This window comes from Pelophylax lessonae (genome assembly GCF_965119305.1).
Source record: "Pelophylax lessonae genome assembly, chromosome: 6".
Classification (NCBI taxonomy): Eukaryota; Metazoa; Chordata; class Amphibia; order Anura; family Ranidae; genus Pelophylax; species Pelophylax lessonae.
Genome location: NC_138773.1, coordinates 254,984,060 through 255,009,815, shown reverse-complemented (window position 1 = coordinate 255,009,815; position 25,756 = coordinate 254,984,060). Strand labels below are relative to the sequence as shown.

Below are 25,756 nucleotides of genomic sequence, written 5' to 3'. Positions count from 1 at the left end.
ACATCACAGGTGATCTCATTTGCTGATCAGTGATTGCAGTACTCTAGTCTGCATCTCCCCAAGGTAATACTTAAAATCTGGCCTGTTAGTGTGCCCTGAGGACCGGAGTTGAGAAACACTGATCTATGCAGTGTGTCCACCACTGCAAAATAGCCCACGCTTCTGGGTAAGGAAAAGCCTATAACCTCCATCAATGATGCAGTGCTCGGTCCTAGACTACTTGCAAGGCCCTCAGAGCAATGTCAAATGACAGGGATTAAGATTTAAAATGACACCAATTATTGCATTTGTTGTTAAATTTAAATGCAGCTGGTGTAACTACCTTAAAGCGGTAGTATACTCAAAAAAAAAAAACCCAGCAAGACAAAGGCATAATGAGCTTAGTATGCATCGCATACTAGCTCATTCTGAAATACCTTAAAAAGAAGCCCCAACACGGACCCCCGGACACCGCTGTGGGAGCGGACATGATCCCTCGGCGTCTCTTCCGGGTTCGGCGGCTCCATGAGTGGTTGGAGCCGCGATGACGTCACCCCACGCATGCACGCAGGGTTTTAACTTTCCGGCAGCTTCCCGGCAAGGAACTCTGAAGGTCCGCCAGGCCTTCAGAGCGCATGCGCCGATAGCCGCTGCATGCAGGGCAAATATCTCCTAAACCGTGCAGGTTTAGGAGATATTAATTGTACCTACAGGTAAGCCTTATTATAGGCTTACCTGTAGGTAAAAGTCACAAAAAGCGGTATACTACCACTTTAATAAGTCTTGAAATCAGACTTTTATTCACCTGTACTGCAGCACTCTGAATGAGAGAGGCAGCACTAAGCCATGCACATGCTGTAAGAACATCGGCTGAAAGGGAACATACTACTGTACACAGGACCAGATGAGGGGGACTGCTGCTGCTCTTCCACTGTCTTATTACCAGGGTAGGGCAGGAAGGGTACTAGACTATATTGCAGAAAAAAGGTCACTTAGCTGGTTGCACTGGCAGTATTAGCTGTACTGTATAAATCTGTGGTTGGGAATGACAGCTATACAAATCATCTGGCAGGTAAAATGGCTTGTATAGTGTTTTATGTATTTTTCTTTTTTGTTTCAGATGAAGAAAACAGTTTACACGTTGTAGTAAATTGTGGGGAAGCATTACTGAAGAATAATACGTACTGGCCACTCGTCAGTGACTTTATAAATATTTTGTCTCACCAAAGTGTAGCCAAAAAGTTCTTAGAGGATCACGGATTGTTAGTGACTTGGATGAATTTTGTATCTTTCTTTCAAGGTAGGCATAACTATTTTTCTAAATTATACTGTAGTGTATAACTTTGTAATATTTGTCAAAAGTTTTATTTTTGCTTATATACCATAGTTTTGTTCGTACATGTGCACTTTTTTTCAGATGCATTTGCTTGATTTTGTGATTTAGAAATAGGCCGGTACAGCAGCTTAATTTTCCAAATGTTTGATCTACAAAGCATTATGCACATATCTAAGTTATTACTGAAGGGTTTAATCTAAAGAAAATAATTTGGTTAGATGCAGTGCAGCTTAACTGCGGCAAGTACTGTGACTAAAGTTGGTCATAGACCTTGAACTATAAATGGTCAATCTTCTATACATCTAGCAAGTATAAGAGCCGGTTCACATATGAGCGACCCGAATTTCGGTGGCGACCTCGGAGCGGCCTGCACGGACTTAATATCATTGAAGTCAATGCAGGTCGCTCCGGGTCGCCCCAAAGAAGCTCCGGACCCTTTTTCTAAGTCGGAGCGACTTGTGTCACTCCTATTAGAACGGGTCCACAGCTTCTCTATGGCAGGCGACCTGTCAGGCGACCAGGTCGCCTGACAGGTCGCCCCAGTGTGAACGGGGTCTTATGTAGTTTGAGTGTCCTACTTGCCAAGATAAAAAAAAATTGTGTTTTGTTTTGGTAAAAACTCCAAACTCGTTTTGGCAGATCTATAGGAGATTGAGTAAAGATTGTATCTTCAAATTGCAAGTCAGCTATAGACTTGTGGGTGAATGGTCTGAAAGACCAAATACAGCGCATTCTGTGGTAAGAATTATTGGATAATAATATCCATTCGAAAATTGTGATTAATTATGCAAATTATATCATGAAATAAAATTGGATATATATCCAGTAGATCATTAATTATTCAATAAATATTAAAGTGCATAGGTGTTTAGTTAGAAAAATATATGAAATGGTAGAATAAATAAATAAAACACAATCAGTAAATTGAGAATAAAACAGTCCAGAGTAAACAGTGACTTTTGTGCTCAAAAATATGTATAAATGTCCTTAGTGAAAGTGAATCTTCAAAGTTCAAAAAGTGCACGTGCTCAGGCTTGATTGATAAAATCTCAGCAGTTTCTGATCCCAAGTGGATAATAAGTTGGGTCACTTACCAGATGCAGTGGGTCCTAAATGCCATATGGCACTAGGACCATTCGAGCTTGTAAGCCCCCTGGGCTAAATGAATTCCCTCTATGCGTTGTCCTATGGGCTGGTAATGGCTCCTTAGGCTCCAATGTAAACAACCAGATGCAGGAGGGAGAAAGAATATATAGTCTTGCCTTGTGAGAAAGGGGCATGCAAGTAGAACCATGGTGTATCAATGCAAAGAGGAAGTCAAACCTTCATATATTTAGTGAGCAAACATGGTTTCGCCTTTGTGCATATATAGTTAGGAAACCACGATTAGGAGGAGTTTTTTTTTTTTTTTTTTTAATTTTTGTTTATATCCTTTACACATATGTATCTGCAGCACAGTGGTGTCTGCTAAAAAATAGGACATGCTATACTTTTTTTCTTTTTTTTTTTCTGTGCAGTGTGTTGCAACGCACTAGATCGCATCATGATGTACTGTGGTGCATAAAGATAAATGGAAATGTGATTTCTGACATTTCAATAAAGTTGAAGAAAGTAAACCCTGCTCTGTGTCATTAGTGTACTGCAACTTATCCCTTTGCAGCGCAATCAAGCAACCACTGGTGTGAGCAAGTGCTTCTAGTTCTTTCATGAATACTGTAGATTTGCCAGCTTTACTGGGACACTAAACACTGTGCATAACCTACATTATTAATGTTCTTGTTTAGCAACACTGCTGCCCTGACATATATTTAGTGTTTGTGAATCTTTTCCCCTTAAAACTTTGTCATGTTTTTACTTTTCCTGTGTCTCCATTGGGAAAACTTCACCTCCATTTTGTCTCAATATCACGCTGTCACAATGCATTTGGTGCAGTTAGACTTGGGGTAGGGAGAAATATTCCCAACAGGTTACAAAAATAAAATCCTGGCAGAGGTCCAAACCTTTCCCAACTCCATCCAAACTGTTTATGCTTACAATTGAGTGAGTCGTGTTTTAAATGTTTTTTTGGAACTCTGCTGGTGTCACCTCTGTACTGAACAGTCCCATGTCTGGGAACTCAAGAATAGGGTCCTGTTCTACCTGTATATAGAATATCCTTGTTAAATCAGAAAGGGTGCAGGGAAACCTTGTTTGCAAGAATCATTTTTACATTTTCTTTTGTAACTGTCAATGCATTAACCTTTCCTTGCTTTATTCTAGGTATGAATTTAAATAAGAGGGAACTCAATGAACATGTAGAGTTTGAGTCCCAGACATATTATGCTGCATTTGCTGCTGAACTTGAAGCCTGTGCCCAGCCAATGTGGGGTCTCCTGTCCCACTGCAAAGTCAGGGTAGGTAAAATATATTAAATGGGTAAAATTCAATAGCCCAGCTTTAACTGCAGAAAAGCACTCAAGTCTGTTATGACCTATTAATTTCCTCTCATTGCTAGGCAAGGACATCAAACTGTTGATTGCCTTTTGATTTCATTGTAAAGCAAACAAATCACAAGTAGTGTGGAGGCTGCCATTGCTGATCTCTTGAAAATGCTAGATGTCTGACTGAGACTCAGTTTTAATGGCAGTGATGAACCACTGATCTGTAACTCCTATGCATATTTGAAATTTTAACTTGTTCCAAGTCAGTGGTTTATAAAGTATTCATTTTATTTGTTCAGCATGACAGCCAGAGAACCAGCAATTTCATTAGGAAATCCGGTTTGAAAATAAGCTCCACTATACACAGGTTTTTTCACATTTTCATATTGACTACAGTATGTTGCGTATGTAGTGGTATATGAATAATTAATGTATATGCTGATCAAATCAGAAAGCTGATACACTACAATGGGAGTCCCTTTTTTCAAAAAAGTTACTTTTTCCAGCTCCAATTATATTTAACAATTGTGTTCAAAATAAAGTTTCTTTGCCTTTTTGTGGATTGAGCCTTTGATATTTATTTTGGATGCAACCGGTGTGTTCGTTTGTTTCAGGAGTAGGCTTATGCATATTTGTGTTTGTAGGAAACCCAGGATTACACAAGGAATGTTGTCCGGTATTGCCTTGAAGCACTTCAGGATTGGTTTGATGCCATCAACTTTGTGGATGAGGTAAGACGTTGAATTTTTAGTGTCTGAAGAAAGAAAAAGTTGATAGATTCTCATTGGGATCTTTGGTCAAAGGGTTTTCGTTCAACCTGTGCTATGCCCATGCATGGCAGAGCAACAGGTTCTGTTAAAGCGGAGTTACAGCCTTGGGGGGGGAAAAAAAAATTAAAAGTCAGCAGCTACAATTGCTGTAGCTGCTTACTTTTAATATAAGGACACTTAACTGTCCAGGGAGCCCACAATGTCGGCACCCAAAGCCGACGCCTCCATCGACTTCGGGTACAGGAGCGGCTTCACAGCTTGTTTCCTACTGTGCATGCGCGGGTCGAGCTGGCAGTGGGGGAGGGGGGGTGGAGCAGGGGCAGCAAGTGACATGGGTCGCCGCGGCGCCCTTACGCGGAAGTGGGAGTGGGTACCTGTTTTCGACAGTGCCAAATGTGGCATGGGGGGGGGGGGGTCACTTTCCCCCTTTTCCAGGTGGATATAGTTGTCTTCGTTGCTCCTCACTCACGAAGTTCACCCACAGCAGGAAGGACTAAATAAAGCAGTTTTTAAGGTGTCAATATATTATTTTTCTAAATTATCTGTCCTATTTTTAACCCCTTTGAACCTAGTACCGGCATCACTTTAACTGGGCTAACTTTGCCCAGGGGGATGGGAGGGTCTGCCCACTCACATGACTACTGTATAGTATAGTAGGCATTTAATGATATACCTTGTGTAGCTGTATTAACAGGGATCAACCTAATACAGATATGTAAGGTACATTGTTAATTACCTACTGAGACTACTAAATACCCATTGGCCTTCATAGAATACCAATGTTGAGCATCAAAGTTCATATAAGAGACATTTTTTTTTCCCTTCAAGGGCTCCTCATGGGTGGGCCTAAGATTTTGTCGCATCTGACCCACTACAGTTTCATTTGAAACAATAACATATTGACACCTCAAAAATCCCCTCTATCTAGTGTTTTGGTTCAGTATTCAGTTGGGATGTGGCATCTGACACAGTAATTATCATACACACAGCCACTGACTGTTTACCTGCTCCCTTGTGACACCATTGGTGCATAGTGATTGGACACATGACACTCTGCACTGCATCAGAGAAGGAAAGGGAGTGGTTGCATGCTCCCCCATATTTAAAAATAGTGGGTACTTTGGTTTTTCACTTCTTGCAAGGAAAAAGTAAATAATGGTACCTGTGGAAGGGGAAGAGGCAACAGTTTAGTGAACCTGTTATTTTGCCCTGCATGGGCAACACACAGGTTGACTGCAGTGAAAAAGTGATCGCCAAAAACCAAACAAAGTAAGCGCTATGGTCCCAAACGTAGGCTGCTAGCAATAAGGATCCTATATATATATATATATATATATATATATATATATCTATATATCTATATATATATATATATATATATATATATATATATATAAAAACTTAGGTATGTTAGGTATGTATAAACAAATAGTTGCAGTGCCACCACTGTAAATGTGTTTGAATGAAATGAATCACTATGTGAAATAAATAAAAAATTAAAAAAAGATAATTGTAATATGTGAGTGCTATCTATCTATCTCTATCTATCTATCCATCCATCTTTCATAGTTTCATAGGGAAAAAAAGTATTTCTATTAGAGGGTAGATATGGATAGAGGAACGTGAAATGTCTTCAGTCATCCCATACAATCTGCATCAAAACTGCCATGTGTGGACTTTCACGAAGAACCCAGTGAATTACACACTCACCAGAAATATATGCTACAAGAGTGCAGCAAATACAGCCTAATAAATAAAGGCGCAAATGCTCTCTATGCATAGCTCCAGCTCTCTAATGGATGCCTTGTCTCTGTCCTCACCTTTTCACACAATAGAATACCGGCATGGGCTGTAATGATAAAGCTCACCAATAGAGCAGAGTATGGCCAAAGCATAGTCGTTTATTTAAGAATCTTAGAAACATATGATAAACCACATCCAAATATGGTAAAAGCCAGTAAAACCGCATATAAAACTTGCATAAAAAGCCGCTACACTAGAATCGGTGCAGCTGCGTGATGTCAGCAAGTACACTCCATCCTACCTTTTTCCAATAGAGACTCTTTGGGGACCTCTAGTGCTGGCACTGTTCGTTGCTGTCTTTTTATAGCCACTCTTACTCCTCCTATCTGGGAGAAGGGGCAGAAATTCCACCATGTTTGCATAGGCATTCTGTCATATTTCTGGGGCCGGCCCTCTGATCTATTTGAATATCAGGATCTCTAGCTAAACTGCTTGATACCGACATCTTTCCAAAGATTGAGTCATGACTATTATCACAGGAAAAACCAGAAATAACTTAGTTTAAAAAAAAATAATCCATAAGGCCCCTTTCACACTTGTGCGACTTGTCCTGCGACTTGGGACTGCAAATTTGCAGGACAAGTCGTACTCCATGATTTCCAATGAGTGCCATTAATATCTGTGTGACTTCAAAGTAGTCCCTACACTACTTTGGTTCGGTTCAACTTTTTTAATGCGTTTTTAGGTCCAGGGACCTCAAGATTACACAGGCGCACTGCTTTAAGTCCAGTCCTGTACAATATAGTATGCACTGATTGTTGTTTTGATGTCTTGATTAGTTTTCTTTGTTTTGGAATACGTACGTTTTGCTTGCTATTTTATATAAAATGCCTAAAGTGTTTTTCTTTTTCAGCCTGCTCCAAATCAAGTTACTTTCCATTTGCCTCTACATCGATACTATGCCATGTTTCTGAGCAAGGTGAAAATTTATTGTCATTTTCTGAACCTTGTAGTCATGTATACAGTTTCAAGACACACTGCAAGTGATATTTCCTTATACAATGATGAGACTTTAGCGACATATTTAACATTTAGTTTTGAAGGCTTTCAGCAGCAATTTTTTAGTAGGGTAGCTCTCTAATTGGATGCTGGGCATCAGGGGTAGTAATGGATGCTATGATAAGCTGTGCTTAAAGTGAAACTTTAGGGGAAAAAATAGTAAACAGGATTTTTAATGCAGAACACGTCTTCTATGTATTTTCTGCATTAAAGTTCCTTACCTGTCTGTACGCCCTTTACCCTGAGGTGCATAGTGTATAATTTTGGCAATGCCAAGATGAATGAATTCCCATTCATAAGTGGGAGTGACATCATCTCAGCCAAGCCATTGAAAATGGCCAAAGATTGGTACCCAGAAGGAAAATGTCAGCGGCTGGCTGGGAGCGCTGGGAAATTGCAGAGTTGGAGAGAAGGGGAAAATATAAATATACATTTTTTTTTTAGAAGTTTTGATTAGATTGAGAAAGTGTAGGAACCTAGTTTACGGTTATTCAATGCTCCATTCGCGATTTTTTTCTCAGTTCTGTCTCACTGACAGGGACAGAACAGTCTGACAGGGGTTCTAGCCTTCTCTTGCTCTAAAAATCCCCATCAGAATATACATTGAGGGTGTTGATGCTCATCAAACTTTGTGACCCTCACACAATCCTACAATATTTTTTCAAACTATTGATAGGTGTTGATTATGCAACACCTCCATAGTAAATATATATAGATTTTTTTTTGTTTTTGTTTTTGGTGGACCTTTATTGATTGCGTTTCTGCATTACCCTTAAACCGAAGTGCAAGGCAGGAATAATATTGTTAAAATTCTAAAATCTTTATCTTAATTATATAATTAGGGAAACTGGACTTGTGTTGCTATACCATAGGTTATACGCAGCTACCCTCAAATGACTGGACACTGGCAAAAAAAAAAAATTGGTAGGGTTGCCCACAGAGCGCACCATATAACTCCTGCCAGTTTCATGAGACTATGGTTTTTGCTAGTGTCCTTTGGTGATGGATCTGTTCTCCTTTTGGAGAATGATTTTTCCTTTTCTGGTACAATCAGATTTATTGTAGTAAGCAAGTCAACATAACCGATCACCGGTGCAGGGGGTACAATACAAAGAGCATGGCTTAAAGATGTGGGCAAAGGCACATTCAACTTGTTATTTTAAGAGTGAAAAATGTCCACTGAGCGACCTAGTGGGATGAGCCGAAGGTCCATATAGGTCGCCTATGCCCAAGGGCCTAGAGGGGGAACCCATTTTTCAGGTGCATTAACATTCATTGTAATATATACTCAAGCCGTTTAACTTGAGACCCATGCTAAGGGATCAGAGTGAGAAGGTAAGTATAAGTACATTTATGGTGTGACAACTTTATGGGGAAAATACCAGATTTTTTCCTTTTCAAACCACTTTTTCTTTGACTCTTTAACAAGAGCTGACTGCTTAATGTACTTGGCTTTCCAGCAGTTTCCGTGTCAGTTACCCCGATGTGTATCTTGGATTGTACCTGGTCTCCACTCCGTGGAGCAGGCCTGTTATGTTTGCAGTATCTATCCGCAGTGTACAGCAAATTATGAGGCCCTACAGGCAGAGGTTTTGGGTAACAATTACTTAAATTTAGTAACCCTGCCATTTTTGTTGCTAATATTGGTGCAAGCAATTTTGAATTGATGATTTTTCTCCTCCTATCCAGACGCACATAGATAAGTTGACTATGTTGCACCTCCATCTTTCCACCCGCCTTTTCTACTAAAAATACACATTGCCTATTACGGCTCTCTTGCTACCATTTTGTTTTGCTGAATAATCAACTTTCCGAAGTCTGCTCTCCAGCCCTCCTACTGTCTATAATACCTGGATCTAATCTTGGACACCGCCTAAACCAGGATTTCCCCTCCCCAGAAAAGGTTGCTTTCCATAAGGTCCCACATGAGGAACCTCCGGTCAAAACACCCCACAGTTTGCTTCTGCATGAGGGTTCTTGGCTTAATGATAGCCTCGTTTGAGACCATTTCCTCTGCCCAGTTTCACTCCAGACCTCTTCAATTCAACGTAACCACAATGTGGAACGAAGCCCTCTGCTTTTGTCCAGCCCGACAAAGCTCTCTCTAACGTGATGTATCGCCAATTCTGCCTTGTGGCTGATCTAAATCTCTGTGTGTATTTTGCCATTAACGTTCTAAAGCCAAGACATTTTTTTACCGTAAAGTATTCCCTGAATTAAGGAAAAAAAATTTCCAAATATCGCCCACCTAACCCTGCCAATTACTTACCTCACTTGGTTCAGTGCTGTGCCCATCCGTAGTGGCCCTCTCCTCTTTCCCTGCATTCACAGGACAGAGGCAGCAGTGGGAGCCATTGAGGTGGGCAGGGCTCAGTGTCTCTTTTGGACACACACAGCCTAGCTCGGGAGCAAGCTCACATGTCTGCCCCCATAGTGAGCGGTCTGCTATGGTGGGAGACACTGAAGAGGAGGAGCCAAAAGTGCCAGCGGAAGACTCCAGAAGAGGTGGTTCAGGGCCTTTTTTTGTTTAAACAGCAATGTATACTTACACAGGTAAGTATACATTGCTGTTTAAACAAAAAAAGGCCTTTATAATAACCACTTTACCTGGAAATGTAGTGTTAATCACAAAGTGTCTAGCAAAGTGTATGTTATTTCTAGATATTTTGGCAGGATCACAACATGTTTTGACATTTTCAGTGTTGTCAGAAGGTGGGACTGGAAAGGAGGCTAAGGCACATGGCTGCTTTGTAGCTTACATTTCGATAGTCGGAGTGAGGGAACATCCAAATAAATTAAAATGTCTGCATATGTTTAAGCGCAAATAGAAAAACTCAGGCAAATTAATTTTCCTGGTTAAATAGAAGTGGGGAGAAAATGAGCCATGACCCTGACTAAGTAGAAATAATGATCTTGTTAATTGTAATGTACTTGCAGTCCTCTATTAACACCTCTTTAGTAAAATGAAGATTAGCCTTTGCTTTGTCCCATTTCTCCTGCAGGCTGTGAAATGTCAAGAGATAGATTTAGATTCAATTCTTCCTGACCAGGAAATGCTGATGAAGCTGATGGTTCACCCACTTCTCATTCAGGTAATATGACATTATTTTGTGTGGCGTTTTTGTTTTTACTCTGAACATAAGGTGAGCTTTTGTGATAAAGCATGCTGTACAAGCCACAAGAACGTGTAAGTGTGTATAGACCTCTAGTCATCATCATTGTCCGCACCTATGTAGGAATGTTGTTTTGTAGTTAGTGCACAAGAAGGTTCTTTGGTTGTAGTATTTTACTAAAGATTTGGATTAGTATACAGTACCTGTCACTTCTATCAAGTACACAATGGGTATAACTGTGGATTGCTAGAGCACCACATCCCTGTGAATAGTATAGAAAAAAAAAAAACAAGAAATGGACTTTATTTAGGGTGCTACGTCTCAAAAAATACCAGTAAATATACAGTATACGCACTGTTACAAATATATGTATTAACGTAAAAAAAATTCAGAATTAAAATACCAAAAAGCTATGGTTACTTATCCACAACCACAGAACAGCCCACAACTGCAGCACACCATTTATAATGCCTAAATACAGTATCTCACAAAAGTGAGTACACTCCTCACATTTTGTTTAAAATATTTTATATCTTTTCATGTGACAACACTGAGGAAATAACACTTTGATACAATGTAAAGTAGTGAGTGTACACCTTGTAAAACAGTGTAAATTTGCTGTCCCTTAAAAATAATTCAGCACACAGCCATTAATGTTTAAACTGCTGGCAACAAAAGTACACCCCTAAGTGAAAATGTCCAAATTGGGCCCAATTAGACATTTTCCCTCCCCGGTGTCATGTGACTTTTTAGTGTTACAAGGTCTCAGGTGTAAATGGGGAGCAAGTGTGTGAAATTTGGTGTTCTCTCTCTGTCTCTCATACCGGTCACTGGAAGTTCAACATGACACTTCATGGCAAAGACCTCTCAGGATCTGAAAAAAAGAATTGTTGCTCTACATAAAGATGGCCTAGGCTAGTGATGGTGAACCTTGGCACCCCAGATGTTTTAACTACATTTCCCATGATGCTCCACTACACTGCAGAGTGCATGAGCACCATGGGAAATGTAGTTCCAAAACATCTGGGGTGCCAAGGTTCGCCATCACTGGCCTAGGCTATAAGAAGATTGCCTAGACCCTGAAACTGAGCTGCAGCATGGTGGCCTAGACCATACAGCGGTTTAACAGGACAGGTTCACTTAAAACAGGCCTCGCATTGGTCGACCAAAGAAGTTAAATGCACATGCTCAGCGTCAAATCCAGAGGTTGTCTTGGGGAAATAGATGTATAAGGGATGCCATCATTGCTGCAGAGGTTGAAGGGGTGAGGGGGTCAGCCTGTTTGTGCTCAGACCATAAGCCACATACTGCATCAAATTGGTCTCCATGGCTGTCGTCCCAGAAGGAAGCCTCTTCTAAAGATGATGCACAAGAAAGCCCTCAAACAGTTTGCTGAAGACAAGCAGACTAAGGACATGAATTACTGGAACCATGTCCTGCGGTCTGATGAGACCAAGATAAACTTTTTTTGGCTCAGATGGTGTCAAGCGTGTGTCGCGGCAACCAGGCGAGGAGTAGAAAGACAAGTGTGTCTTGCCTACAGTCAAGCATGGTGGTGGGAGTGTCATGGTCTGGGGCTGCATGAGTGCTGCCGGCACTGGGGAGCTACAGTTCATTGAGGGAACCAGGAATGCCAACATTTACTGTGACATACTGAAGCAGAGCATGCTCCCCTCCCTTCGGAGTCTGGGCTGCAGGGCAGTATTCCAACATAGAGACCCCAAACGCACCTCCAAGACGATCACTGCCTTTCTAAAGAAGCTGAGGATAAAGGTGATGGACTGGCCAAGCATGTCTCCAGACCTAAACCCTATTGAGCACCTGTGGGGCATCTTCAAACAGAAGGTGGAGGAGTGCAAGGTCTCTAACATCCCCCAGCTTCTTGATGTCACCATGGAGGAGTGGATGAGGACTCCATTGGCAACCTGTGAAGCTCAGGTGAACTCCATGCCCAAGAGGGTTAAGGCAGTGCTGTAAAATAATGGTGGCCACACAAAATATTGACACTTTGAGCCAAATTTGGACATTTTTACTTAGGGGTGTACTCACTTTTGTTGCCAGCGGTTTAGACATTAATGGCTGTGTGTTGAGTTATTTTGAGGGGACAGCAAATTTACACTGTTATGCAAACTGTACACTCACTACTTTATATTGTAGCAAAATGTAATTTCTTCAGTGTTGTCACATGAAAGGCTATAATAAGATATTTACAAAAATGTGAGGGGTGTACTCATACTCACTTTTGTGAGATACTGTGTATGTGTGTGTGTGTGTGTGTGTGTGTGTGATATAAAGTCAGGTCCATAAATATTGGGACATCATCACAATTCTAATCTTTTTGGCTCTATACACCATCACAATGGATTTGAGGTTATTTACATCCAAATCAGGTGAACGGTGTAGGAATTACAACAGTTTGTATATGTGCCTCCCACTTTTTAAGGGACCAAAAGTAATGGGACAGAATTTTCCTGTCCTGACTACAAAAAAAAGAAAACAAACAAACTTGACTTTGGTCCTGTCTTGAGTATTTTGTAGCTTGATACTCAAAAGTTCTCAAATGCACCACAACCAAAACCCTATGCTTTTAAATTGTCTGTTCATATACCTGATGCCTGAAGCTCGAAAAGGTACATGAGCTTTTAAACAGAATAGGGCATTCTGGCATGATAGACTTCAATGGCATTTTCTAGCTAAAACCTTCAACCTAGCAACTAGATTTCCATTGGCCAAAACAAAGCTCAAGCTTGAAAATGCAATGAAATGCATAGAGTACACCAAAATTGCGTGTGAACGCTCAGGTGTGAATGCAGCCTACTTTGTCAGCTTCTGAAATTAATTGTTATGTCTTTGTTATGGTTATTTCAGCTCTTTATAAATGTGAGAAAATTTTCATATTTTTTTACTTTGTATTTCAAGCTGACAGACCTTCTTCTTTTACAACAGGCAAGTTTGTCTGAGATTCATAGCAACATGTGGGTACGAAATGGTTTGCAGATTAAAGGACAAGCGATGACTTATGTGCAGTCACATTTCTGTAATTCTATGATAGACCCCGACATCTATTTATTACAGGTAAGAGATGTGGCAAGAGTGAACAGAACCTTCTCTGGGAGATGTAAAGTACCGTATGTGTTTTAATCATGTCTTCTGCTTGACTGTAGGTCTGTGCATCCAGACTGGACCCAGACTACTTTATTTCATCTGTTTTTGAAAGGTAAGATGGTAGCATGTAATGCACTTCTGCAGTTTAAATGTAAATTATTTTTTAGAATACATTTATACAGTCAGGGATTCTCCATAGTAAAAGAGCTGCATGATAAGTATGTAGTGAAATAAGCTCCCAGTCTTCTAGGCTCACACACAGTACTTCTTCTATAGTGGGTCCAGAGTAGGTTATCCCTCACTTGGCCATTGCCCTGCTTATCAAGTATATCAGAAAGGTAGAGTAACAGTCAACTAAAGGAGCTCACACAACAGGCTGACCGTGCTGCTGCAAGTTTCGAGGCAGTCGCTTAGCATGTTCAACCTGCAACAGGAATTTTTACTGGCAGGGCTACAGGTAAGAAACTTTGCAAAGAATTCCCCAACAGCTTGCTTAAAAACATTGTATACAGTGAGACTTGATTCCGTAATCAAAAACAGCTTTTAAACCATAATCTCAAAAATTTGCTTTTAAAGCTGTTCTACAAAATGTACTTTTATATTTAAATGTAATGTGGGGTAGGTTATAAAAACACATACTGTACACCCATGTCATTATGCTGATATTTTTATTTTTTTAATGGTAAACCGTACACTTAAAATGCATTGGTCTGTTTTGAATGGGATTGAGCACAGTTTGTTACCCGCCATCATACACTTGGGAATATTCTAAGACTTATCAGCTGATTTACTGCTAGCATGAGGTTAAGGGAGCAGTTTTCTTAGTCCCATGGAGTGTCTCCTCGGAAATGAAATTCTGCATCATACTACTTTTATTGGCTGCTGCTTAGGAATATATACAGAGCGCTCTCAGGCTGAAAATCTGAGGTCATTCTGCTCAATGCACATCAGGCATCAGGGGAGATCTTCCTGCTGGAGTCCCTTAGAGAAAGGGTCCACAACCACTGGGCCATGAATTGGTGCCTGCTGTGCAGCCTGTTATGACCAGACAGCACAGCATAAGATGAGTGGTGGCCACAGTCTGACCAGGGCTATCACAGACTGCGGTTGCCTCCTGCTGTGTGGCCATGTTTGTGTCCTTTCCTGCCTCCTCCACCCACTCAGCCCACAATGTCATCCAATAAGCAGGGCAAGGGGGGGAGGGAGGAGCTGCAGATCAGAATGGAGCGTTCCTACCCCCCCACTGCCCTGCTGATAGGATGACATTGTGGGGCTGGCTGGGGAGTCGGGAGAGGACACACGGACTAATCGCAGCCTCTGCCCTGCCAAAGTTAGGAGTCCTTAGCAGGGGAGGCAGAGATTAGAATAGGGAAGTGTCGTGTTAGGGAGGAGGGGGTGGGGCGGCAGGCTGCAGGGGCACTGTGATAGAGGAGGCAGTGATTGCTAGGGGCATAGGGGCACTGTAATATAAAAGGGACTGCACTGTAATCCTTATAGTGCAGTCCCCTTTATATCACAGTGTCCCCTTTTTCAGAGCAGTCCCCATTATATGAAATTACAGAGCAGTCTCCTCTTCATCACAATGCCCCATTTACATTACAGTGCCTTGGCAACATTGCAGTCCCTGTTACGTTAAGGTAAAGGGGGTGGTCATGTGAAGGTTAACTAAGGACACTGATATGAAGAGGGGCTGTCCTGTAAAGGGGGGCTTAGGACAGACTCCGCGAATATCACTTCCCCTCGGTCTCTGGGAAAATAAGCTGCCGTGAAAGCAGTCCCTGGTGCCAAAAGGTTGGGAACCACTGCCGTAGAGGATTTGTAGACCTGGTTGGTTTTCTGAATTCTGTTAACTCCATCCAAAACAGAAATCAGCTTTAGGTGTCTTTAGGCCTTAAACATGCCAAAAGAGGGCTTGTAAGTTTCATCTACATAACCATATATTTTCATTTATTCTTCCACTTATAGGTTTAAGGTTGTGGATCTTTTGACAATGGCTTCTCAGCACCAGAACACCGTCCTTGATGCTGATAATGAAAGATCGATGCTTGAAGGGGCACTAACTTTTTTAGTTATTCTGTTAAGTCTTCGTTTACATTTAGGTATGTGTTTTTTTTTTTTTGTTTTTTTTTTGCTGTTCGCGATCTCTGTGAATCCTGTGACGCACAAGTGCCTACTTACAGGGTGTGGTGAATATGTGTCTCAGAATTCAAGAGAGTTAATGTGTGAAGGATCTTCATAAAGTAAGTTTACAAACTTCAAGATCATTCATAGCCACTAATTCCTTTATGAAGTTTTATTCCACATGGTCCCACTGTAACTGTACTTGTGAATGTAGCCTTCCTGCAGTGCTGTGATGTGGACTACAGGTATATGTACCAGCATGTAAAAGCACAGGAGAACGCTGCCCAATCCCTTCTGTAACAGTGATATTTTTTAGGAGGAACTGGATTGAACCTACCTACCTTGCTTTAAAGTTATTTTGTGATGCGCTTTTCTTCAAAATTCTGCATCAGGGTGGTGGGTTTGCAAGTATTTTAATTTTTTTTTTTGTTGTTAAACATACTGTCACCAGTCAGTATTTCTGATCACTGCCACACCATTTATATGACCACGCTGTACTGCACTGGTGACAGTTTGTAAAAATAAAAAAATATTTAACTTCTTCCTTTTCCCAAAAATTTGACAAAAAATTGCAACTTCAAAAAGCTCTCCATGCCTCTTACTAAATACCTCAAACTGTCTACTTTCCAAAAAGGGGTAATTTTGGGGATACAAGCAAAAAGAACAAAGAAAGGGCGCACCGACCTAGCGCATTATCCTCAATAAAAGGCTTTATTTATGTAACATTAAAAAATGGCTACTCACAGACGTAGATAAACATAAGGCGTGTCAAGCTGATTTGCTCAATTGTCCGTGTTTAGTCCATATGATCGTCCATGACCGATGAGATGACTGACGCGTTTCGAGGCCTAGCCTCTTCCTCAGAGCCACTGTGTCATGACTGTCTCTTTGATTTAGCTAGTGAGGTAGTGACCCAGCCCCTACCCCCAAGTGGGAGTGTCCCTCCCCCGGGGGGAGTGACTGGAGCACCATCCCACCCACTTCTGTGGCATCATTAGTAATATACAGTGGCATACATTGATCATGCAAGTGCAATACAAATGCTGGAATATATACGTGAAATTAAAATATATATGCATAAAAACAGTGCAACAAGGAAAACGGTGCAACAATAAAATAATCTGGATAAAAACCCCCCAGTATGATGGAATCGCCTGGGAGAACAGAGAGCAGAACATCATCATGTATAAACAAAAATCTAGCCTGGACTAGACACAATAGACAGCGAAGGTAATGGGAATATTGTGGGGGAACTATCGATTATTGATTGATTATATTAGCTAACCTTTGCTGTCATTCTATGGAATGTTTATAATGATTTTAAGTGCACCCTGCAAGCATTTTTATCCGTTTTTATCCATTTTTAGTATTTGTTTATGGTGGTTTTTATCCAGATTATTTTATTGTTGCACCGTTTTCCTTGTTGCACTGTTTTTATGCATATATATTTTAATTTCACGTATATATTCCAGCATTTGTATTGCACTTGCATGATCAATGTATGCCACTGTATATTACTAATGATGCCACAGAAGTGGGTGGGGTGGTGCTCCAGTCACTCCCCCCGGGGGAGGGACACTCCCACTTGGGGGTAGGGGCTGGGTCACTACCTCACTACTTAAATCAAAGAGACAGTCATGACACAGTGGCTCTGAGGAAGAAGCTAGGCCTCGAAACGCGTCAGTAATCTCATCGGTCATGGACGATCATATGGACTAAACACGGACAATTGAGCAAATCAGCTTGACACGCCTTATGTTTATCTACGTCTGTGAGTAGCCATTTTTTAATGTTACATAAATAAAGCCTTTTATTGAGGATAATGCGCTAGGTCGGTGCGCCCTTTCTTTGTTCTTTTTGCTTGTAGTACCGGTGGACGACCCCAGTCCGTTAAGGGCAGCAAGACCGTAGCCATCTGAGAAGCCATTTGTCAGTCCCGTGAGGAGTGTGGTTGAGGGGCTTGGATACCAAGCGCAGGAGAAGGGTGGTTTCACCTTATTGTTTTTTGTAATTTTGGGCATGTTTATACTGTCCTGGCATTTTAAGGTCCTCAAGGAATGGGATAGGTCATCAGTACATTAGGATTGATTAATTTTCAAATGTATATGCCATAGTTTGTAGACGCTATAACTTTCACACAAACCAAATATACACTTTTTGGGATTTTTTTCTTTACCAAAGACCTGTAGCAGAATACATTTTGGTCTAAATTTATGAAGCCATTTTATTTTATTTGATATTTTTTATAACAAAGTAGGAAATGTATGTGTATGTGTATATATATATATATATATATATATATATATATATATATATATATATATATATATATATATATTTTTTTTTTTTTTTGGTCTTTTTTTAGTTTTATATAGCAGAAAATAAAAAACCCAGTGGTAATCAAATACCACCAAAATAAAGCTCTGTGTGAAGAAAAATTATATAAATTTAATTTGGGTACTGTGTTGTATGACCAGGTAATTGCCAGTTAAAGTAGCACAGTGCTGAATAGCAAAAAATGTCCTGGTCATGAAAGGGGGTAAAACCTTCCAGAGGTCAAGTGGTTAAAGTGAAAGTCAACACTCCAATTAAGATCTGTTTAAAATATATTTCTGGAATTAAAGTGTGCTTGAAAGCATGCTTCAACAAAGCTGCTTGAAGCTTGCTGAACATTTTGCAAATGCTTTGTAAATTTCTGCTGTGTTTATTAGTATTTCCTATACTACATAATGTAGAAATCCTGATACCTCACTTAATCCAATTGCACACGCCTCATACTGGAGCTTCTACAAAGTTAATTTATTTTCTCATGTGTCATTTATACATGTTGGCCTATTTCTCTGCAATATTTGGGGATTCCTTGTTTTTTTTTTTATACATTCTTCTCCTACAGTGAGGTGCTAGTTTTAGGCCTCATTCACATGGGCATACGTGAAGTCGAATTCTTGCCTACAACTAGCTAGCCTTAAAAATGCTACCTATTCTGCCTAACCTTTGTAGAAAATATGTTTTCTTGCCTATTTTTTTTTAGCCTGGTCCGGTTACGTGATCCCTGGAATTGGTAATTGGCACCTGCAGGGGAGAGGAGAGAGTGCTCAACAATGGTTGGGAATTCTGGGAATGGTGACCTTACCCATAAGCTCCCACATCCCAATCATTGGCATGCTCTCATCTCCCCTTGCAGATGCTGCTGACTGGCAAAGAGGAACCAGATCACGTGACCTGACTAGAGCAAGCTGAAAACAAGTACATTTACATAGCTTATTCTGCATAGGTAGCTGAAGATGGAGGGGTAATTTTTAAGGCTAGTTAGTGTTAGGCAGGAATTTCACTTTAAGTGTACACCTGTATGAGGTTTGCGTTTTGCTTGCATTGGATGCACATGTGTTCTGTTCATCCATGTTCAGGCACCCCCATTCATGTCAATTGAGATGCAGGGACTGCACGGACACAGCTGCTGCACCCAACCTGACATCCTTGTGGGCACATGTCCCCCGAATGCTCATGGTCTGTGCTCAGGCACACAAACCCAAACAGATGTCAAGTTGAAAACCGCAGCTGTGATAGTGCAGAGACTGCAACCCAATTGAATGAATATGACTACCTTGCACAAGGATGCATGGAACACCTGTGCATCCCTTGCAATCAGAGCTCGTCCCTCACATGAATGTATGCTTAAAGGATAAGTTCACCTTCTTCCAAAAAAAAAAAAAAAAATGCACATCTTTTTTGCAGGTAAAAAAATAAATGTGCATTTATTATTTTTTTTTTTTTCTTTAATTGGAGCCTGGAAAGCCGGTGCCATGCAAGACTCCTGCAGACTTCTCAGTTTATCTGTCTACCCGTACCTCGTACAGGCAGACATATGCACACTGACAGGAAGAATGAATGAAATACCGGAGCCCTCAATGGCGCCATGGTAGTTCATTGAAACTACAAGCCAACAGCCTCAAAGGCTGTTGGGACTTGTATTTTCCCATTCACAGAGGACTGTAAATGAATAAACGACTTGGCCGGGCAGGCGAAGCCCCGTGTAGCCACGTTATTTTTAAACAGTGAGAGCAAGCGCTGGAGAAGATGCCCGCTCACTGTCACTGGAGAGGGAGGGAGGTAGAGGCTGCAGCAACATGTTGTATGTTCCACCCTAGATAAGGGTGGAATATGTAACATGTTCCAAAAGGTGAACTTATCCTTTAAGTACGCTGGTGTGAACAAGGCCTTAGAGTTAAGTTATGGAAGCCAGACATGATGAAATTTCCTGCAGCATCCTCTGCTATTGTAAGTAACCCTATACACATGTAGGGCTGATTTCATAAAGGATTTCCACAAAGTAGAACACATTACAGTATTTGTATATTCGCTTTTTTTCCATTCAACTTTCTTGGTTTTATCAGCTGAAACCCTTTAACCTTTGTTTGTACCATTTCAGGGATGACTGATGATGAAATCTTAAGAGCGGAGATGATTGCTCAGCTGTGTATGAATGACCGTACTCACAGCTCCCTGCTTGACCTTATATCCTTTGCTGTGATTATCTGTGGAGAACCTGCAGTTCTTTGACAAACGCCTGCTCTAAGTCATTACTTCATAGTCTAACTTCCTGTCTTAAAAACCTGACCCAGCTGGTTGAGAATTTATTTTCTTTATTTATACAGAGTATATTGATCACTCACTTCAGTCCCTGCCTTTGCTCTTAGTATAGCGTACCTTATACAGTTATGAAAACACACCTAGAAGGCCAAAAAAATGTATATGAAAAAAGAATTGATTGTGTAGTAATGTAGAACTATCTAATATGGTACCTTCATCCCAATGAACTAGCAAAAAGTTAGGGCTAAATAGCCCAAACAAGGAAAAGAAAGAGGGGTTTTGGGACTTTATATGAGGCTCATGTACTAATGTGCCTCCATCCCTGATTATGCAAAACAAAAGAATTAGGTTTAGGACTTTGTGTGAGGTGTGTGACCAACTATGGATGTGTACCATATAAACATAATACATGCTAAATAGGAAAAAGTAAGTATAGGATAAAAACAAATATATGATTTTATCAATCGCAGCAAATGGTATATCCAATTGTATATCCAATTGTATATCCTAGACCAAGTGGTTCTCAACTCCGGTCCTCGGAACCCACTAACAGGCCAGATTTTAAGTATTACCTTGGGGAGATGCAGACTAGAATACTGCAATCACTGAGCAGCAAATGAGATCACCTTTGGGTTTTTAGTTATCTTGCAAACCTGGCCCGTTAGGTCCTGAAGACAGGAGTTGAGAACCACTGTTCTAGGTGAATTACATACAAAAATGGTACAATCAAACAATAAAATACTAAAAAGATGGAAAATAGGTAAACAATCATAATTATTTATATCCATGATGGGCACATCCATGGTTGGTCACACACCTCACACAAATTCCCAATCCTACTTCTCTTTTAAATAGCCCAAACAAAACCTGGGAAGGGGAAAATGGGGGAGGGAAGGGGGAAAGAGGGGGCTGAAGGGATTTTAATGGTACCGTACAAATCACTGTAGATATTGATTTAAAAAGTTTATTGAAAAAATAAAGAACATAATTAAAATGGCAATCGAAATTGCACATACAAATAAAGCTATTGTATAAAAAATCTCTTCACATATGGGCCAGAGAAAACCGAAAACTATATTTAGGCCTTGCCCGAAATGTTTCGCGGTCCAAATACCGCTTTTTCAGGAGCATTGGAGGAGTTGGAGAAGAGATCAAATTCGTATATATATATATAAATAAACAAACAGGACATCAAACATATATATTCTGCATTGCATGTTTTTTGGTGTCACACATCATGATAGGAAAGCACCAGGATAGCACCCACACCAAGTGTGACTATGAAAGAGGGCGTTGACAAAGATAATCCCCCGGGAAGGAATGCGGGAGTGAAACAAGAATGAGACACCTGAAAAGATGTAAATCCTTCTCAAAAAAAGTGTGTTGTGGAGAGCATACCCAACAACAAAAAAAACAGCAAAAGGATAAGTTAAAATAGATATAGAGTACCCAATATTATGGTCCTATAGTGGGACTGAAAATATTCTTATTAACTATGTACCACCAATACGAAAGGGCAAACAATACAAGCCGGAGGTTCAATAAGAGACCTCAGCACTGTATGTAGATGATTCAATAATTTAAACAGCCACTTGAGAATGGAGCTGTTCCTGGGTTTGAAAAATATGGTGAAATATGGCTATATGATTACAGTAAAAAAATAGAAAAATCTTAACTATACTGGCTTAGCCTGTGATTTATACAGGGAAAGCCCAAAATGAAAAAGCAGCTTATAAAGGCGTAGCTTTATGTAAAAGATTCCCTTACCTTTTTCCCATCCGCAATGAGTTCTAATCGGGACAGGGAGGTATTTGGGCTTTATTGTCCTAAAATATTTATCAATCCATTCACAAGGTTGCCTCCTACAGAGCCAAAATGATATAAACCATGAAGATTCCAAGCCCCATAGGGCTTAGAAGTTCCAACCTATAAACTGTGAAAGACATGTATAGAGTCTGCAAAATTATAGGAGGTTTCTAAATACAGTACCTTTTGAATAGATGATCCCTGTCTGTCCCCCCGCCACCTAGCCGTTGTGTGCAGCTCTGGCGTCTTTTGTAACACTCCGTCCCGACATGTCATGTCCGGGTTGCCCTGGAAACAGACGTGTAGCGGGCCCGATCCCTAACCGCGCAGGTGCCATGCCGAAAAACGACAAACACGTCCATAAAGCGAGGGAAGGGGAAGTGGAACAGGACTGCTCCATCAACCCCTATCCCCCCAGGGAGCGCACATTGGTCCCCAGGTGAGCCACCACACACCCCCTAGTGGTGATATTGTGAATATCCACATCGGTGCCCCATTACAAGCTGCGTGACACCAAACAAGACCTGCAATGAACCTAAATGTTTAAAAATGTATACAAATACATAGGAATTAATAAAGAATACAAAAATACATACAACATTCTTTCATACCGTAGCATGCCATTAATTCATAAAAAATCCCCATAAAGAGCATAGAAAAATAACAAACGATAATCCAAGCAATGCATTCAACATAGTCTATAGTGTGATTGTTCAAAATGTTATAACACCTAGCAGTGTCATGGAGAAAGAATTGGATCACACATCAATTCTCCAACTCATGTTCCTGAAGAGGCGGTATTTGAACCGCGAAACATGTAGAGCAAGGCATAAATACGGTTTTCTGTTTTCTCTGGCCCATATGTGAAGAGATTTTTAATGCAATAGTTGTATTTGTATGTGCAATTTCTATTGCTATTTAATTATGTTGTTTGTTTTTTCAATAAACTTTTTTAATCAATATCTACAGTGATTTTTACGGTACCATTAAAATTCCTTCAGCCCCCTCTTTCCCCCCTTCCCTCCCCCTTCCCCTTTTCCTTCCCCGATTTTCCCCTTCCCAGGTTTTGTTTGGGCTATTTAGCTCTATCTTTTTGCCAAAAAAGTAGTATGTTTTTATGTAGGGGGGGGGGGGGGGGGAATCTACACGGAGATATGGTGAAAGTAAAGCTCCGTGTGGTATGTTTGTGTTGAGTAATGTGAAACTCTCTGTTGGTGTCACAGATATGCTCAATTAGTATTCCTTAACTGACCCATTACATTCCAGAAAGCCCTAATCCAAAGAGTGGTATAATGCCAGGAAATTGCAGTTTTGAATCTGTTTTATCAGCAGTTGCTGATTTTAAAGCTCCTGTATTTGAACCTGGAGGCTCCATGCAACAAGGAATGTATACACCAAAGGGTATGTATTTGAACAAGCATGTGTATGTTTTAGGTCCTACTTCTGTGCTTGTACGTTCTTCTGTGCTTTTGCGTAAGCATGCTTTTCATTTGTAAGCATGTTTAGAAGATGTGTTGGTTTATGTGCTGCGAGAAATGATAGAAGCTAATGTTGGCTCCACCCATGTACCTGTAGTTTTTCAATTAAATACTATGGTAAGGAATTTATTTAAGCGAGGAATTTTTTAAAGCTGCTGTGCCACTTTTTGGGGGGTTAATTGCTTTTGTTAATGTGTTGTGCCTAAGAAAAAACAAAAACCCATCTGCAACAGTTTTGTTTTTTTTGTCTGAAACTTTTCCGCCAAATTCAGGTAGTTCTAATTTGCTCCGCTTCTACATTGTAGCCAAACACTTGTGCCAAAGTCAGAAAAAAAATACTAACCGTTCCCATCTTGCTAAAGTGGAGCTAAAAAGGACCAGTTGTCTTTTGGCATATAGAGACAGATTTTGTGTAAGTGACCCGCATGCATTCTCAAAGTGGCGCAGCGTGCACCAAATTCACATACAAGTGCTAAATAGGTGAATTAGTTTGTTGCATGCTGCACCACTTTTAGAACGCCAGCCAGGCACTTTCACAAAATCTGTCTGTGCCAGTCTTTGAATTCCAGGGTATAAGGCAAATAAGTACATCTGACTTTCTCTTTTTACCTCTGGCAAGCATTAGGTGTTCCTTCAAAACCTTGAAGAGGAAGTAAACCCTCCTCTGACACTTGTACCTACCTATAGGTAAGCCTATGATAAGGCTTACCTATAGGTACTGTAAATATCTCCTAAACATGTACCGTTTAGGAGATATTTACCTTACATGCATCCAGTGACGTCACTGGCGCATGCGCTCTGAAGGAACGGCCGCTGGTGCAGTTTCTTCAGAGCCCCATGCCGTGACCGTTGGCTCCCGCGGATGCCGCAATCCCGGAAGACGGGCGACTGGACATGTCGCCCGTCATAGAGGTGAGCGGACGGCACGGCGGGGGCTCGTTCTAAGGTAAGTATTTCATAATGAGCTAGTATGCGATGCATACCAGCTCATTATGTGTTTGTCTTTCAGGGTGAAAAAAAAAAAAAAAGGGTTTACAACCTCTTTAAGGGTTAATTCCATCCAAATATCGACTGATTATGTGTACCAGTGGTACCAGTGTTTGTGTCAGTCAAAACAAAAGAGAGCGGAAGTGCAAAAGACTAGCGCAGTGAATCGTTTTATGTAAAGACATACAAAAATGAAAGAATTGCACTTACATTTTACTAAAATGTGAGTTTCATTCTTTCATTTTTGTTTTCCTTTGTAATAGTGATTTACTGCTCTAGATCTATGCGCTTCCTCTTTTCCTTTTTTGTTTCTGAAGCTCGGTCACTCCCCGGTGTCGATGAAAAAGCTTGTGAGGGTTTTTGGCAGATTTACTTTTATTACCATTATGGACATTGATGAAAACTTTATGGACTTTTTTTTTGGGCACAGATGTGTATGTTTTTTGTTTGTGTCAGTCAATATTTCTGTCTTGTCACATAGTTATCTGTTAGCTTGCCTGTCCATCACCGCCCATGCCTGTCATTGTCTGCTAGCCTGCATTGGACTGTCACAAACAGAATCCATCTCTGTCTTGCTTCTGCCTTTAAAGCAAAACTTGGAGTAGCTTCACTTTTGTTGAGTAAAAAAAAAAAAAAAACCCTCTGGGTGATCTATGTTCATTACACGGATTTTAACAAACTTTTTTGCAGATTCTTACCCTTTGTTATTCTGAAGAAATAGCTGTTTGCGCTCATGTGTAACGTGAATCTGTATGGGAGTGGTTTTATAAATATTAATCAGCTGCAGGGTTCTGATTAGCAAAATTGTCAGGATCTGGGTCTCTTTAAGCTGGCCATACATTATACAATTTTCTTATTCAATTTCCTTTAGATTTACCTTCAACTATGTAGTATAAGGGCCTGCCTGATTGCTTACAAATTGTTTAGGTTTGACCTCATATTATATGGTTTTGGTAAATCTAAAGAAAAATTGTACAAGAGAATTGTATAATGTATGGCTAGCCTCAGACATTATTTCCCTTTGGGAGTATCTCACCAAAAAAATTGCAATTTTTGTTGCAGGGGATGCTCAAAATTGAATTTGTATCTTAGTGCAGACTGGGAAAATCAGTGAGCCAATCACACAAGCAGGAAATGACATTTCTGGGGGGTGTTCTGTGCACCATCTGTGTACAGAAAACCTTCAGGTAGCCATTGTGCATTGCATTTTACAGAAAATGACAGCGCCGCAGATTGAAAAGGAAAGGTA

The 25,756-nt window shown here is 40.5% G+C and overlaps 1 protein-coding gene across 1 annotated transcript in view; it reads left to right on the top strand.

The window, feature by feature from the left end:
• Positions 1 to 25,756, top strand: part of UBR3 (ubiquitin protein ligase E3 component n-recognin 3) — a 390,465-nt gene that overhangs the window by 115,989 nt on the left and 248,720 nt on the right. The window contains exons 9-18 of the mRNA XM_082260312.1: positions 1,100 to 1,279; positions 3,575 to 3,708; positions 4,380 to 4,466; positions 7,162 to 7,227; positions 10,310 to 10,399; positions 13,367 to 13,495; positions 13,585 to 13,637; positions 15,491 to 15,624; positions 20,076 to 20,163; positions 23,304 to 23,443. Coding sequence (XP_082116438.1) covers positions 1,100 to 1,279; positions 3,575 to 3,708; positions 4,380 to 4,466; positions 7,162 to 7,227; positions 10,310 to 10,399; positions 13,367 to 13,495; positions 13,585 to 13,637; positions 15,491 to 15,624; positions 20,076 to 20,163; positions 23,304 to 23,443 — 1,101 coding nt within the window. The remainder of the gene's footprint in view (positions 1 to 1,099; positions 1,280 to 3,574; positions 3,709 to 4,379; positions 4,467 to 7,161; positions 7,228 to 10,309; positions 10,400 to 13,366; positions 13,496 to 13,584; positions 13,638 to 15,490; positions 15,625 to 20,075; positions 20,164 to 23,303; positions 23,444 to 25,756) is intronic.